Source organism: Oreochromis niloticus, linkage group LG20 (assembly GCF_001858045.2).
Source record: "Oreochromis niloticus isolate F11D_XX linkage group LG20, O_niloticus_UMD_NMBU, whole genome shotgun sequence".
NCBI classification, from domain to species: domain Eukaryota; kingdom Metazoa; phylum Chordata; class Actinopteri; order Cichliformes; family Cichlidae; genus Oreochromis; species Oreochromis niloticus.
The window spans coordinates 27311860-27329200 of record NC_031984.2 but is presented as its reverse complement, the minus strand read 5'-3'; the positions used below and the strand labels follow the sequence as shown (position 1 = coordinate 27329200).

Sequence of the window (17341 nt, the reverse complement as noted above, 5' to 3'; positions counted from 1 at the left end):
GGTTGGAGTGGTAAAAAAAAACAGACTCTGCCTGATTCTTACCATCACTTGTAATTGTCTTGGCGTGAAGAATGTCAGCTTTTTCCAGTGTTAACTCATCGTGCTCTTGAGCCTGGTAGCTTTTGATGCACTGAACCTGCGATATATCTAAGAGGAAAAGGCAAGAAGTGAGGAGATGAATGAGGAGGTGAATAGGGTTGCCTTGATTCTTTCTGCACTGATAGATCTCCACTGACCATCATTTTCATTGGCTTGCTCGATGTCTACGAGCGGGTCAGACGGAAACATGGCAGTGATCCATCGCTGCTTCCCGCTCCTTGGCAAACACAAAGCCGACAGGAGCGGTTAAACAACTTAACTTGTCCAGCTCTCACTGAAGCTTTTGACAAAGAGATGGCACTCACTCGGTGTGTGATTTGAGCAGAATCTGATGTTTGAGCTGCTGGCCTTCACACAGCTGTAGGTGGAAGATGAAGCCTGAGATGCCCTGCAGCTTCTGACTGAGATCCTTCACTTTCAACTCTCCGATTTTAGCGTGTACAAACACCATAAACTTCCACGTACTGCAAAGGAAAAGGGATCATTTTAGTATAATGATCAATAGCAAGCAGTACATACAAACTAATGGATAAAAGTATATCTCAGTAAGTTGTTGAACCACTACCACCACCTGGCCTTGATTCTAAATGGTTTGGGGATTCTACAGAAGGAATGAAGCACCAGTCTTTCCCTATTTGTTGCAGGTGTAGCCTGTAATATTGGAAAAACTCCACCACTCCTCCATAAGGAGCATTCAGTACAACTTTGAAATGATTTGCAGGGATCCTTCCTTGTAAAGGGACAATTGAACCAATATTATGGCAGCAAAATGCTGCCTACAGCATAACAGAGTAACCGGATCACCTCACCGTGGGGTTAAAGGTCTGGGAAAAACACCACACTGTCAAACTGAAACAACACCTTTAAACTAGGTGGAAACCACCTTTAAGACCATCCTCTCATGCAAATCTCGGCACTTTTACCACTTTTTGATGCTCTGTGGAAGTCCTGTTATGACCACGTGCATTTGTTCCATTTTGACGGAACCTTAAACTTCTATGTGAAACTGGGACGACTTTCATGCTAAGGGTCATCAGTCTTGATGAGATCAAGAGACCAAACAGCAGTTTTCGGTCAAAGAGTCCCCAGTTCTCAATAATGAAAGCGGCGGGAGCACAACCAGGACCCCCCCCCCCCTCCATTTGTGGGGCTCTGCAACTTGAATTCATGGCCCAGGGTAAGACTGTAAACACAGACACAGACCGGTGGAAATGACCCAAACTGGGGTCCTCGCTAGTGTGCCGCTCGCAGTTTACTGAAAATGGATGAATTTTTCTGGCCACATCTTTGGCACTTTTCATGTTATGCATCATTAGAGCAATATTTCAGCTTGTCTTTTTGTGCACAATGAATATAACTCACTCCTTCCTCCTGGACAGCAGCAGGCAGTCATTGAACAGGTGGAGGTACACTGGCTTGGTGGGTAACTTGAGCTTTGATCCGGAGATGCTCATTGTCTGAGTGTCTACTTCCAGGAGTTCGCCGTGCTTTACCAGCCAACGTGACTGGGAGATAAGAGGAAAGATCTACAAAGAAAGGAAGCAGGCTCCGCTTTAATGAAAAAAAAAAAAATACAAAAATGTGATAATAAGAGGAACCTTCAAACGCTTCCCTCACCTTGCCCTCAAAGTGGATTTTCTTGTTGAGATGGATGAGTTCCTCCATCCTTTTCATCGACTGCACACTGGAGTTACATTCTTTGATGATCTAAGAAGACAAATACCAACATGGTGATTACTGTCGTGTCTCACCAGTGATAATACTGGTACTCATCCAACTGGCTATTACAGATGATAATCACCACCTTTTTTAGCTCATTGAAAGCTTTCGTGGCGGTGTCCTCATCTCGGGAACCCGGTGTTGTCCTCTTTAAGATATTCTGAAAAGTAAAGATGGCTTTGAAGATGTTCCAAGGAGTAAACAATACTTTTGTGCGGTGATGTTGGCGGGGAAAAAAATATTATCCCGTATACAGTTCCGTATGATTGGGTTTCAACTGGAATTCTGCAGTGAATGTTTAAGCGTGTACCTCCACCAGCATTTTAAGCCGCGTGATCCTCTGAAACGGGAGGATTAGGAAAGAGGTCAGAGGAAGTCTTTGGCAGATCGGGTCCTCCTCCAAGCGAGCCAGGATGCCGGGGAAACGCGGGTTTTCGTGCCTGAGAGGACAAGGCGAGAAATGTTTTAATGACTTTCAGAGAAAGTGCATCAAAATTCCAGCATCCAATTCAGCTTGAGAAAACATGCTCTTAGTCGAGATGAATCATCTGCAAGTTAAGTCATGCAGGCGTGAAAATACACCAGAGCACTCTCAGACATCCACACAACAATCAGACTTTATGCACTGCGGTCAAGCACATGTGCAGATGTGTGCTCACATCTCCCGCGGCTGATGTGTTTCTACACTCACAGCAAACGCTGGTATGTCTGCTCCTGGTAAGCCTGGTTGGTGACATAGGGTAAATAAACCCTTCGCAGAGACGGGCAGTGGTCCAGGACGATGTCGCACACATCGAAACGGAGAATGTCTTCTTCCAGCCTGTGCTCCAGATCCTGAAGAAATCTACGGGCAACAAGCGAGGAGACACTCAGAGGAGATGTGATACTGGAGATGTTAGCACACGCCGAGCTCAGGGTAACAGAAGGACGTCAGCTGCGTGTTACTTCACCTCTCACTGACATCTTTGACTTCGGGCAGCTTGGAGAAGAGCCACTGCTTTTCCTGAGCCCCGAGGCACTCTGCGAGCTCCGGTGATAGCATGAAGTGGTCCACTGCGATTGTCAGGCTGCGAATGTACGACGCCTCGGACGTCACCAGCTCAAACTTTGCCTGAGTTTAGATAAAAGCAGCGATTCAGCTTTAGGAAGAGTGAAACAGAGTCCCCCATGAAATGAGACGGAAACATAATATTTTACTCACCTCCTGTAATTTTCTTTCTTCATTGCTGAAGTTGTCGAGCTGCCCGCTGCTTCGAACGTCAGGTATATCCTGCCACAGTGCAAAAGCAGAGCCTCGCGATGAGCGAAAGGAGCTGGATGGGGACAGATTAGATGGAGACGGGATCCCATCGGAGCCCTCCTCCCTGAGCCCCTCCTCCTCTGTGCCTGGCTCCTTCCCTTGCTGCCTCTGGATCTCTCTATTGATGGCGACATCGCTGTATTCCTGGTACAGAATTGCTGCAAAAAGAACAAGTTTGTTCCAGGAAAGCACAGGTAAGACTTTGTAAAGATTGGAATATCGTACAGTTTTGGAAAAAACAAAAACAGTAAGTGAAGCGAACTTACAGCTGGGTAAAAACCGTGACAGTCGATTTGAACTAGGAACAGATGGATGTGTGTTCAGGTCCTCCTCTATGGATTTCTTACGCATTCTGTGAAGCGATGGGAAATGAAACTCTATCTTTGATTTATTCGTTACAGATTTTAAGGATCTATATTTGCTGCTATTTACCCAAGCTTGGCGCTCCAGCGTTGCAAAGGCATCCCATTGTCACCACTGGGAAAGGAAGGTGCCGGTCCCACGGGACTCTGGGGAGCGCTGTCACTGGAGCCTCCTGAGCTGCGCTGCTTTGAGTTTGACTTATCTTAGGAGAATGAAACGCAGATGGTGGACGTGAGATTTATGGAGAATAAAGTAATCTTGTGATTTATGACATGACCTACTGAGAACTACTCTGAGAGACTGCGTGCAGTAAAGGAGACAAAGAACTGTTGTATTTTCTTTTTCATGACTTTTCACACTAAGGATTAACCTGATGCTTCTTTCCTGAGAACATAGGAAAAGCTATTTATCGCTGTCAGCTTGTACACTCTCCAGTCAGCCTGTGCTTGGTGTTTGGCAGCAATAGCAAAGTCATTAGAGATGATGATTTTATGATTGTTGCCTGAGTTGTTAGGCTTTGTTCCACTAACATTCACCCCTCGAGGTTAAAGCACAGCAGAACTTTTAATGTGGCTGAATCCTGCAGTCATTACTCTTGCCTCTGCTCAGTAAATGCTAAATTTCTAACTGGCGTTAAAGATTGAAACTTTTGGAAGAAGTAAATGAATAAACTGCCCCAAACAGCATCCTGTGGTAGTCATCTTATTAAGTCATCTTTAATTTGTCTCACTGATCTGTTATAATCCGTTGAGCTGTTTTGGAAAACTTTTGATTGATCCATCACTGTTGTCTACTCACAGTCGGTGTTGGGGTTGAGGTTGCTGGAGCTCTGTCTGTCCCTGGAGGCTACCCGAGCAGAGAGCGACTTCCCCAGCTTCAAGGTGAAGGAGTTCTTCCTTTGCGACAGCTGAAGCCTCGATATTATCTCTGAAGCTGAGAAGCGCCGCCGTTCCTGGTCGCCTTGGCGGGTGCGTGACAAAGAGCTCCCTCCACCCGTGGCGATCGATGTGTCCATGCTGCCGCTCTCCTCCCCTACACATGGCATCGAGTCCTCTATTATCTGCAACGGTTCTTCGGGTAGATTAAAAATATCATCGTGACTGGTGTTTGAGAGATCCGTAGCACCGTCTGTGGATGAGGGACTTGAAATGGTCTCTAGTGAAGATATTCCGCTGAGGTCTTCCTCTAAGAAAGATGCAAAAGGTCCAGGAAAGATGTAGTCTGCTTCCAGGACTGGGCTGCTGAGCGATTCATCACTCGGACTGTCTGGGGAATAAACCTGCATCTTTCTCCCTGCGCATGAGAAAATTACTTTATTAGATGAGGAGAAAGCATGTTAAGGAGCTTTAGAACCTAATTTGCCAAATCAAACAAAAGGTTTACACTCACGGATGGATTTCTCTTTCAGGGAACACTGTGATGTTCTCCTCTGAGGCTGGCAGGAGTCTGGGCCCTGAATGCCGGGACATTCTGGTGACGACGGTAGCTGAGATTCCAAGGAGTCTCTGTTTGTGTACAGAGAGGACAGAGGGAACGACAGAGGGAGGCTGAGAGCAGCGTGGAGAGGACGACATACTGTCGTGACCGTTCGGGGCTTTTCAGTTTCCTCTTGCGAACGAGTCCTGCTGCCATTTTGGCATTCAAGCTCGCCGTCACCTGCGGCGAGTGTGGGAGAGTTCAAATTCAGATTTGTTCCAAGCTCGCTGTCTGTCCTGCGGCCTCTGCTGCGTGTGTCGTTCTGTTCGTTTAGCGTCTGTCTGCAACCGTTCAGAGGCTGCGAGTGTGTTGTGCACTGTGCGTGCGGTATAATGGCCGGCCTCGAGGAGCCAAAACCATTTAATTTGTGAGTCGCTGTTGGCTGTAGCTCAAAAAAAGCCAGCGTTTCCTGCTGGCACACAGCAACGTGCTTGTGGTGACACATGTGGATGAGGCGTCTGTCCTCGGTGGATTCGCTCAGACTCTGGGACTCTGCCGAGCCGCCCGGGATCCACATGCTGGGGGTTTCTCCTGGGCAGCGAATGGCATGAAGGTGAGGCTGGAAGTCAGGCAAAGGTGAGAACCCATACCCAGGGAGCATAGCTGAACGGGCACATGAGGGCTAGAAAAGAAGAGAGGGAAAATCACACATCCTTATTTTCTAATTCAAATGCAAATCAGCTGCAGATTGGAACTTTGTTAATAGCTTTGGTAAACGCTGACTCATAAGGGACTGGATAAAAAAGGATTTACAAGAGTGTTACAGCCTCCACGCCATGACTTAAGTCAGCTGGTACTTCTGAACATAAAACAAGAAGAACAACCTTTAACCTTTCAGACAACGGCAAAAGTAAAGTTATGCGAAGGCTTTATAAAAAAAACAGGGAAATTATCACATCCAGATAAAAGAACATGACATGTGTAAAATAATCCCACTTAACTTTTTACCCCTTGAAAGCCTTTTATTTGTAACCCTTGAAGCTCTTTTCTGAACTCAGCTTACTGAATAAAATCCAAAGCTAATGAGGGTGGTCTCTGACTATGCAGCTCCCCTCGGAAAAACCCAGAAACTATTCTAACAGTCCTCACACCACATCTTTACTGAGGTGTCACAACTCATCATTAAACGTACAGAGGAGGTCATCGCATGTCGTCTTTATGCAGGAAAGACGACATGTAGAAGTGTGATGGATATACCAGTGAAGCATGCATTTCTGTACATTCATCACACCTAGAAACACCCTTTACTGTTACTGGCTGCACTTAAAGAAAGCATGAATCTGTATGAAGGCTGTGTAAAGGTGCCACTGCTGGTTTAAGAACAGGACTATTTGTAAGTAAACAATGATTTAAACTACCCTGTGGATGAAATGAGCCTGTACAGAAAGGATGGATGCTGCTACTGTGATGTCACTTATGGGATGTGGACACCTGTTTTGAAGATTTGTTGTTTTTTGCAGTGGCCATCTTGGGTTTTGAAGACTAGTTGTTATGAGTCCAGGGTGGATCTCATACAGCAGTGTCAGTAACATACATGCCTCAAATCATACCCTGGTATATCGTCTGTGTTATTTAAATGGAAAGATCAAAATTGAAGACCATGCCATATCTGAATAAGACTCGAATCTAGGGTTTGACACATACACCTAATTATAAAATGGTCACACATCAAGTGAGCAGTAGGGTCATTTTTGTATAGACATCTACACAATCTGATTTCTCTTTGCGACGTGAGGGGGGCTCCCTGTTGGCCATTAGGAAGACACTTTGCATTAGCTTCACTTTTTAGATCTGGAGGCAAAGCTCATCTTCTTTGGAAAATCTACATTCAGGATTTAGAACTGCCTAAAAATAGCATTTAATTCTGCACTAACATCTGAAAAACATGGAGCAAACATAATTCCTCCAACCACCTTGCTGGACAGAACGACTACAGCAACAAACCACTTATCTTACAATCGAACATGGTCGGCTGGACGCGGCTCAGTGTTAGCGGCCTGGCTTAGTGTCGCCAGAGGATTCCTAACAATCGATCGAGTGTTACAGTGTTTTCAGTTCTAATAAGCAGCAGTCCAAATTCTGGAAGTTTGTGAAACCATTTAGATCATTTATGGATGGCGACTGTGTGGAGGTGGCACAAGAACGACCTTCTAAAACGCTTTCTTCACATTTTACAACTCGTGCAGCAGGATGAAGGCACATATACAGTTGCATGAAAAAGGACACTGAAACTGACATGTGCAGACATGCGCGCACACACACACGCACGCACGCACATTTAAGTCTGATGCAGTGTGTCTTCCTGCTCTAATTAAAGGACTTTTCTCCACACAGCATTCACCCCCTGTACTTAACATCTCCACACACACGTGCACACACAGCAGCTCCAGACAGAATACCACAACAGAAGGACAGACGGAGGAAGAGATCGTCAGCACTCTCACCTTTCACCTGAGCTCTACACTCATCTGTCAGTGTGGTTGTTGTTCTGACTTCCTGTCAGCCCGCTGTCTCCAGCAGGCACCTTTAGTGATTGACTATTTACAGTGAGTGTCTGCTGAAACACAGCAGCGGGTCATAAAGTTAGCTCTCCTGACAGGCTCTTTATACACACACACCAGTGGAGCTCTGTCTCTCCTTACACTGCTTCCTGGGCAGGTAATCCTCAACTTTTGGCCTAAACACCTAGTGAAAAGAGTAAGGCAGACACACACACAAACCCACAGAGGGATATAGAGGTAGGGATTATTAAAAAATAGTTTTTATATTCAGGTCACATCCTCGCAGGATCCTAGGCATGTGGTTCTGGCATAATCACACTGCTGTCGATGGCAGCACACCAGGTTCTTCTGTTTTCTTGGCAATAATAACAAAAAATAAATTTCTTTGTCAGGTCAAGTTTTTTTTTTGTTTTTTTTTAATATATGTTCTTGTGGCTGAAGCACTTGGCTACACTGTACGTAGCAAACAGATTTGCAAGCACTAACGCCGTTTTCCACACATGCACGCTCGCATTTGTGCCACATTTGTCGACTGTTTTCAGTCACTTCTTTTTTTTTGTTCTTTTTTAATAAAGCTAACTACTGAATGCTCATGAAAAAAGCTGTCTTGCAGTATAACTTGTTAGCACTGCAGAATAAAATATGTAAGCCTGCATGCTTAATTTTAAATCTATCCAGCTTCATTTTATTACTTTAAACTCCTGCAAACTCACAGAGCGCAGAAATAGAGCACTGTATGACAATACAGGGCTGTATGTTAATTTTTAACTTTTCCATCAGTATTTTTCCACAACAGCACACACACACACACACACACACACACACACACAGTGCAGGCTCTCTGTAGCCAGAAATTATACCCTTTAATTTGTGGATTTTTATTTGTAATTTAGAGCTTAATCATCATTCTCACACTGCAAATGTTTACGAGACGCTTACATTTTACATTAATGTATCCCATTAACCCGAGTACCTGTAATTGGCATGCGCCTAGTGTCCCTTAAGTGGATAAAAGCATACACTCATGCTTTCACTGAGAGTATGTTTGCAATGTTGCGTGTTTGCCTGGAGAATCACGGACTGGAAATCACAGTTTACCTTGCTTTTTGTTGAGCGCACATGTGCTGTACGCTGTGAATATGAGGCCGTTGAAAAGCCACACCTGTTCTTGTGGCAAAGGTAGGCAGACCAGTCAATCCTATCTCTCTGTTTCTTTCTTACACACACACACACACATACAAAGACACACACACAAACACACACGGTAGGCAGGCTCAAATGGTTACCTGTTCCCCGCTGCAGACAAAGGCAGCCTTTATCTGTGTACCTGGGCCAGGCCGCCCTGAGCACAGGACACCTGAGAGGGTGTGGGAACTGCTTATACTGATCCACTCACATAGTGCAGCCACTGAGCCATATAAACACATCTCGACCACTGCTGCATAATGACACCAGCTTACTGGTATCTGCATGTGATTACTGGCTGGTTATGCTCTAATCCTGCTGTAGTGTATGTCAAGTATTAGCTAAACCCTCTCTACCGCTGTCGTTTATAGTGCATTGTCTAGCAAATAAGGAAAATAATCTATCCTAATGAATGAATGTTCACATAAGCCTTTAACAGCACGTTAATGTAACATAAATCAGCGCAGCGCATTAGTTTCATCTTCTCATTTGACCAAGAGAAAGATTTAAAGAACTGAAAATAAATCCCACCGCTGTGTTTTATCAAAACACGAAAGCATCCGATTACATGTGCCCCGCATTCCTCGCCCTGATACAATTATATCTATGCACTATTAAAATTTCAATTCCAAAGACGTGTAATTTCCCTTGTCACAGCAGGGTGTTATTTTGTGACTGTTATGGACTTTGCTGCCAGTGTTTCCCCCCCTGTAATTTCACTAGGCTGCTCTAAGACAGCGTGTCTGCATACAGAAGGTAATGAGTGGCGCTGTGGCGTGCATTTAATGCCAGCAGCCGAACGAGGAGCACTTTTAATTGTGATACGTCTCAAAATAATCCTTTAATGGGGATCAGCGCAGGAATATGAGCATAAATCTGTTGCTGATTCAGCACGTCGACAGAGCCAAAACGCTGTGTAATCGCATAATTAAAGTTTGTCTGATGTTTGCTGCTGGGAGTTTAAAACAAATGGATTCATTGCTGGAGATGTTTGTGGTTTATGACAGTGAAGATGTACATGTCTACACTGTTTATTTTACTAATGCTAGGGTGTATAAAGGTAGCACTGCTTTAAATGGGCACGTAAGCAAATCTATCACAAACTTGTTGGTGACGAATCAATATATTATTCAAACATCAACACGAACCCGTCCCACACAGCACTTACTACCGCCGTTATCTCGCTGCGATTGACCTTCGATCTATTAAAACACGGCAACCTCTGCACATTCCCAGCTCCCACTCGGATTCAAAAGTTACCTTGTGCCATGGTGCGGCTCCACGGGATTTTTCCAACTGGCTCGCTGACAACAATAAACAGCCAAAGTAATCCAGCTATCAACACAGGCACTGTAATTTATTTTAAGTCTTTTCCACATTTGCGTCTGTAAATACTCACTAGAGAACTGAACGCACATTAATCGGAGCCTGAAAGAAGTAACGTTGATCTGAGCCCAGGAAGACAGAGCTCGTGGTCTCCAAAAGTACAAAAACTAAAGGATTTTTATTTTCAGGGATCATAAAACTAAGAAACAGTATAAGAGTAGATCTAGCCTCTTCAAAAAAAAAAAAAAAAAAAAAGTTTTCACTGATGCCATTTACCTGGCCGGAAAACAGAAAAGTCAATGTTGTCTTACATCAAAAACCAGGAAAAATAAAGTGTGGCAAAGATTAGTCAAGACAAAATAGATAACACTTAAAAATTTACATTTTTTAGCTCTTTGGAAATGTGTTACTTCCATATGTCAGATAGAGGACCACCCCCCAACAAAAATCTCTGAGTTATGTAACACTAAAACTAGGTTTAGTAAAAAACTTTCAGTTGCTGAAATTTAAAAAAATCTAGTCATTTTAAAAATAACAAAAAATGGAAACTAGCTGAAATGATGATCTGCAGTCACCAAACAAACAGAAACAAAGTAAAAATATCGAGCGTTTCATCACCAGCGTGATGAGGATCTGGTGCATTTGTGTTTGTGGGACTGGTGTCTACACGACTTCGGGTCAGCTGCTTTCACAGACTCTCATGTTTGTATTCTATCAAATGTTCTGAACAGCTTTGAATCTTCCCCCCATAAATGAGCCCCACGTTATAATAACTAAAAAGACCAAAACTAACAATGAAAACAATAAATAGAGATAAAGATACTTTGTCATTTAGTGACTGTCCATCAACCAACGTCAAGGGATAAAAGCAGCTTTTAAAAAAACTACACAGAAATAGTAGCAATAAAAAACACGTTTATATGGTTATTTACAAGAATGCAAAGATTACAATAGTGTGCATTTGCTTATAGAGTAAATGTTAAACAATAAATGATTAAAGCCACTGTGGAATCCAGCTTAAACTAAACTGAACTTAAAACAAAAACACTGCCGGGCTGAATGGATAAACTAAGATAAACTAATCCTGATCATCAGGATCCAGTATAAACACTTTACTTTCCTAACTTTCAGGCCAATGCACACTTTGCATTGCTATGATGCTGCAACCCACACAACGCTCTATAACAGGCGCCAGTGATAAAATACAATAATTTAAGGTTTTAAGGTTCCTTCCTTGCAGCGTTAAGATGCCTTATGGCAGAAATATGAATAACCAGGCACAATGAAAAGATAACACACACACAGACACACTTTTTTCCACGAGTGGCCGTACTCAGTGTGTTTGGTCAGACAGACATGGAGTGTCCTTGCAGTGTGGTGCGACCATCTCACGTGTATGTGTGAGATCGCAGTTTAGCTCGGTCACATCGGACCACTAATTGCCAAGCAGCAGGCTAAAGAGCACAGCACTGTCTGCCGAGACAAGACGTGACATCATTCAGCGTCAGGGAAAAGCACCTTCCCCAACTCTCTGTTTTGTGAAATATTTCCATTGAGCGCTGGGACAGATGTGAAACAGCTTTCAAAATGGAAAGCATAAACCGTTTGATGCAGTATTCTGTTGTTGCAACAGCATATTTCACAGCGTGAGCAGTTCTGATGAGCTCCTGCAAGCTGCTGTAGAGCAAAAACGATGTCTAACTAGGTCTAATTTGATGCAAATTATGATGCGTTGGCATACAAACAATTAAAGGCAGCTGGGAACTTGTCGAGAAAATTTAGATCTAACAGAATATTACAGAGGTAGGCATGTTTAGCAAATGAGTAAATATCTTTGAAACTTCTGAAATGATGACCACAACCTTTGGAGTTGTTATTAATGTTGGAATTGAACCTTGTGCTTCAGTGCAGCCACCATAGTTTAATGGATGATTATGACGGCTTAAATCATTAGAAAGTGTTTTGCTATTTATCTGTCAGTATTTTCTGATTGCTTACAGTTGATAACGCAGCTATAGTGCAGTTGCACTCCCTGCTGATTCTTAAAATATGCAATTAATTAAGGTCAAATTAATTCAGCCGCACTGATGGAAATTCACCTTAGTTCAGGTTTATTTTGTGCACCGCTTCAAATGTGCAACACAGACACGTGTGTGGAAAACCAGGTGGTATTCATGGTGTTTCATTTTAATCTTTCAAAATTAAGCTATGCTGAATTCTAGCTAAAAAAGTAGTCCGGGTTGACGGGCTAATCTGCATTTCTTTTGTCAGATCAGACGTGTCAGCAGTTGTAAAGCAGATGGGTGAATTTTAGGTCAGGCAGTTTAGTTTCTTGGTATTCGTACTTCTTCTTCTAGCCTCCACCAGTGGAGACAGGTGAGCACCCCGGAGGCTACCGAGAAGGTTGGTAGTGATGGTATTAGTGGGAGGGTTACCTAAATGTTTACACATGGTGTGGGTTCTCCTAATCCTCCCCTAAAGCCTCAGGCAACTTACCCATGACCTTCTGGGACACTATGAAGATGCATGCTGACAACCCGGCTTATAATCGCACAAAGCTACAACTCAAAAGGTACACCTGAATGTCTGTGTGTGTGTGTGTGTGTGTGTGTGTGTGTGTGTGTGTGTGTGTGCGGGAGAGAGAGGGGCTCCCGGCCTTTCATTGAAACCGACATGTATAAAGGCCCTCTCTAACCTTGTCTCGGCCAGTGGGCTTCCTGCTAGCAGGGATGAACAAACAGCGAACCCTCATTTAACAGCCTGGAAAAATGGCGACCATCTCACGAGTAAACGCCAAGACTTTTGGACCTTTAACCTTTCTCCTGCCCCCCGCTCCCACTCCCAGCTTCACTCATCCACCATGACAACTGCAGTCAGATAAGCTGATGCACAAGAGACACGCAGCCAGGATAGCAACGACACAAAGGAGCTATTGACAAAACTTATGGAAATAACCTGATCTAATTATGGTGCTTTGTCAGGAGTCGCAAAAGCTACCATGTAGATGGAGAGCCAAAGATCCAACAGGTAGTAAATCCAGAAAATCTCATAATGAGCACCTTCTTACGGAGGATGGTTATCAGAATGCAATGAGATTTGAAAAAAAGGAGAGCTGTTTTAGCAGGTTATGCAGAGATATGAAAAGTTAAACCCAATCAGATTAGTTAAAATACAGCAAGCATGTAGTTTTTATAGTAATACATTCCATTATACATATCATCAAGTCTTCAAATATCCTCTTTTTCTCCAACCAGTAGATAAATGCCTTTAGATATTCATATATATTAGATTTAACTGACTCTCTTACCTGACCAGCTATTGCTAGTATCCTACATTTTTTTCTCTTTAGCTATTTGAGCACCAATTCACAGAAGAAGTTCAGGACACTTTACACTGTACCTTAAAATATTAGCAAGAAACCCAATGATATATATCCAGAGGCTGATAAAGCGTATTCCTCCATGCTATAAAGTACTTTAAACACACTACTCTTATATTCCTGGGTGTCTTTATTCATTACTACAAACATAAGCAAAGCACTATAATTTAAACTCAGTCCTACATATGCTGCTCTAAATACTCAAATATCTAATATGGATTACTCCGCAGCTGAAAATAGTTCCTGACAAATGATTTGGTTTGTTGATAAAAGTTTACATTTTGTTTTCAAGTGGCACAGTGGTACAGCGGTTGCCTCACAGCAAGAAGCTCCTGAGTTTGACAACCATTTGGCCGGGTCTTTGTGTGCATGTTCTCCCTGTGTCTGTGTGGTCAGACTGGCGACCTTGTAGGTGTACCCTCGCTCTCACCCAGTGGTAGCTGGGGGAGGCTCCAGCCTATCACAAACCACATCCTTTCAACTTGTTACCTGTTACTACTACACCCAGAAGCGTTCTAATAACTGACTGCCATTCATGCAACTGCACTGGTTTATTTTCAGTTTATGGTTTACATGTAAGTCTGCTGAACAGGAGGATGGAGAGTTTGTTAGTTCTTCAACCGTCAATCAGAGCACTTTGATTCCTAATCTGATCCTTTGCCACGAGCTCTCGAGAGTTTGACCTACTTTACACCGAACTGCTGATGAATCTCTCCTATTCATCTGCTCCTGTGTTCGCACACAAGCTCTGTGTTGCACTTTTAACTACAGTATCTCTCAGCACCGAGCCCTACCCATGCTCCTCGCTTTTATCATGCGGACAGGCACGGACAAGCAATAAGTTGTTCTGAAATGTGATCAGGCAAAAGTGGAGCACGCCTGATGAGATGACCATTCAGAAATGATTTGTGTTTAACTGAGACCTAAAGCTATAAACTATTCAAAACCAAACTCTGAATACGAGCAGCATCGAGCGGATTAGTGGGTGTGAAAGAGAAGTGAATGGCTTTGAAGGTGGGAAAGAAGACATGCTGCAGATGAATGTGAAAGTAACACCTGGTTTATGTTTTTTTTCCTGAAGAGCACAGATGTGCAGAAAACGTTTTAATGAAGGGCACTGCTTCCAAACCCAAGAATGCATTATCGTGCATGAGCCCAAATGTGAACACACACCGCGTCTCACTGGCCAAGTCAATAACCTGGGGCTACAGTCTTAGACAGGTGTGCAGCAACACAGTCAGGGCAGTGCTCTGCACACATCGCCCCTGGGTTTAGATTTCAAAATTCTGGTGGTTTTAACCTTTGTATATGTGCCAAAAAGCCCTCTGACAAAGCCCGTGGACTGCTGCCTAAAAAGTAAAAAGTTTATGTTTTCAAAGCGAGGCTGGAGCCTCCTGCTTGCCTCAGAAAAAAACGTTTCCAAACACAAATCAAAGCCATTGCATTGCTTATCATTATTAACTGAGTGCAGAGGCTTTTAACTCAGTAGGTGGCCTGTTTCAGAGTACAGGTTTTGAAGACAAGTTCACGTCCAACTCGAGAGGCGCCCTACCCCCAGATGATACGCAGGAGACACTTTTCCACATTCCCCGGATGACTCGGCGCACTCATTCCTCTGAAATTGACCGCTAAGCTGAGGCAGGAGACAAACAAAGAAACTCGACTGCACACAAGCAGGAGCAAAAGGCTGCTATTATGGGCTGTTAACACTGCTGCTATTTAGGCCACAAGCCAAAAAAAAAAAGGAACATGACCAAGTAAGTTTAAAATATCAGTGTCACTCATGGTTAAATGACAGGTTGCTCTCAGTCAGTGCTGCTTAGTGATCTTAGCCTAGTTTTTAAGGAAAAGAGGTGAGTGAGGAAACCAGAGCAGAAGCACTTATGACAATGTTTGTGAGCATCTATAAATCCCATGAGGTAAACAGGGGAGCAGTTGCACGCAAGGTTAGCAGGGATAGGTGAGGTGGGAGGATCGTGAGGTGTGGCATCCAGGATTGCTTTCCTAAACTTTTCACACACACACACACACATGTGCACACACACACACACACACACACACACACACACACACACACACACACACACACACTCAGACAGCCAGTGTCTGAGTGGCAGGTGATGGGGCAGGTGCTCTGCAGACATGCAGTTGTGTGGGGGAGGAAGTGTTGGGGAAAGGCAGCGCTCCTGCGGCAAGCAGAGTTATAAATCTGTAATATCAGCAGGCGTGTAGAGTGAAATCAGAACTTCAGTCGTTTGCTGGGAGGCCAAAAAATGTAGTCAGAAAGAAAAACAAATCAGTCATCAGACATCTTTCTTCCCCTCCAATGAGAAAAAAGATAGATAGATTATCAAGAGGCGATCTCCAGCCTGTAATAAAGTGTAGTAAAACAGTCCAAGGTCCTGATTTACACTTTCTGCCCGTATGATGTGCAGATGGCTCATTCGAGACAAACACACCGCAGTAAATCAGATAATCCACAAAAACGCTCACAGCTATCTAATTGTGCTCCAGTCAAAATATGAATCTCCAGACTATCCATACACATCATCATCGTCGTCGTCATCGTCATCATCATTGGCAGCAGTCAACTCACATGACAACGCACTTAGTCATCAGGATAGCAGACAGAACGCCAGCCATCACCTGGGCTCGTGCTTTTGCTGATGATAGTAGAAAGACATTCAGAACAAGTCAGAGTGTTCTCTCTCAGTGGGTGAGCGAGAGAAACACAGCAGCTTCCAGCTATTAAATGTCATCAGTGCATTACTGTTTTATTCACTGATGGAGCGGCGTCAGCAATTTGGCCAGTTTGGGGCTTTTGAATAAGCCCTTCGTGTCACATATGCAGATGAAGGCATTAATTAATACAAGCACTCACACGTTTCGAAGCACACCGAGCCAGAAAAGGGAAGGGTTAGTAACAAGCTCTTAGCCAGGAGCCACAAACACAGAGGTGGTTTTGAGTATTATGCTAAAACCTAACGAGGAGGAGAACTGAGCAGCGTGTTTGAGCTGAAGTGCCAAGTTTCAGCCCTGTGTAGTTTTTAACAACCCTTCATCCAGCATACTGCAGACATGCACTTACCTGCCCCACTCTGCAACAACTCACTGCTCCACTGTAACCATCACATTCAAGGCTCACCTTAGTCTACACTGCCTAGGGAGCAGCTGGAAACATTACAGATGCAAGAAGCAGCTTCTTCCAAGAGAATACATTAAATCAGAAGCAATTTGAGCTGGGTAACTTGACTATCTGCAGACTTTGTCTAAGCGGGGAAACCAGCACAATGGTTAAGCTATTAACTTGATTCTACCACACACATGGCTTTAAAGAATGTGTTCAAATGGACGCCTTTTGTTGGTAGACAATACACCATCGTGGCAAACAGATCCCTGATAACCCGTCTCAAAACTATGCTTCCTGTATCCAGCTGAGAGTTTATAAGCTGTCATATTTATGCAATGCACCTGACGAGATGCACAGCACTACTTTCCTCAAGTGTATCACACAAAGCACAGCCTGCACTCTCAGGCAAACTTCCACTCACAGCAGCCGTCTGATATCAGAGAGAAGATGGAATGTGTGTGTTGATTTCATGACTTAATTTGTTATTTCAGAGTTATTGCTGGTGTTTGTTTAGTACTGTACCTCAGTGGCGTTAGCAGCCTAATGTGTGTGCTGAATGGGGTCCAGCAGCAGTGTGTGAATCCAGGCCATCCCAGGGTCAGACTGGACTCTGTTATCCATTGCTGCCTTGTGTTCCTCCCGGCTTCTCTCCTCCCTTGTCCTCCCTGAAGCTTTGGACACAGCCTGGACTTTTCTAAACTGCACTCCTCCGCTCGATTCTTCTCCGTGTTCTTGTTCCCCTCTCCAGAAAAACAAAAACAGGTTGAGAAAAAACAGCCACCGCTTGCTGCACTCAGAGCTACTTGCAATGCAGATCCCCTCTCTAAGCTCTTCTGCTCTCCCTTCCCTCTGCTTTTCCCCCT

At 43.9% G+C, this 17341-nt stretch overlaps 1 protein-coding gene across 1 annotated transcript in view; it reads right to left on the bottom strand.

The window, feature by feature from the left end:
* arhgef19 (Rho guanine nucleotide exchange factor (GEF) 19) overlaps positions 1 to 17341 on the bottom strand; it is an 18866-nt gene extending 1525 nt beyond the window's left edge. The window contains exons 1-15 of the mRNA XM_005459844.4: positions 17001 to 17341; positions 4871 to 5579; positions 4280 to 4774; positions 3551 to 3683; positions 3385 to 3470; positions 3020 to 3276; positions 2769 to 2929; positions 2510 to 2662; positions 2129 to 2258; positions 1904 to 1978; positions 1717 to 1806; positions 1462 to 1625; positions 405 to 563; positions 237 to 316; positions 43 to 147 (exon numbers count right to left, since the gene is read on the bottom strand). Of these exons, the coding sequence (XP_005459901.1) occupies positions 43 to 147; positions 237 to 316; positions 405 to 563; positions 1462 to 1625; positions 1717 to 1806; positions 1904 to 1978; positions 2129 to 2258; positions 2510 to 2662; positions 2769 to 2929; positions 3020 to 3276; positions 3385 to 3470; positions 3551 to 3683; positions 4280 to 4774; positions 4871 to 5558 (2776 nt within the window). The 5' untranslated portion in view covers positions 5559 to 5579; positions 17001 to 17341. The remainder of the gene's footprint in view (positions 1 to 42; positions 148 to 236; positions 317 to 404; positions 564 to 1461; positions 1626 to 1716; positions 1807 to 1903; positions 1979 to 2128; positions 2259 to 2509; positions 2663 to 2768; positions 2930 to 3019; positions 3277 to 3384; positions 3471 to 3550; positions 3684 to 4279; positions 4775 to 4870; positions 5580 to 17000) is intronic.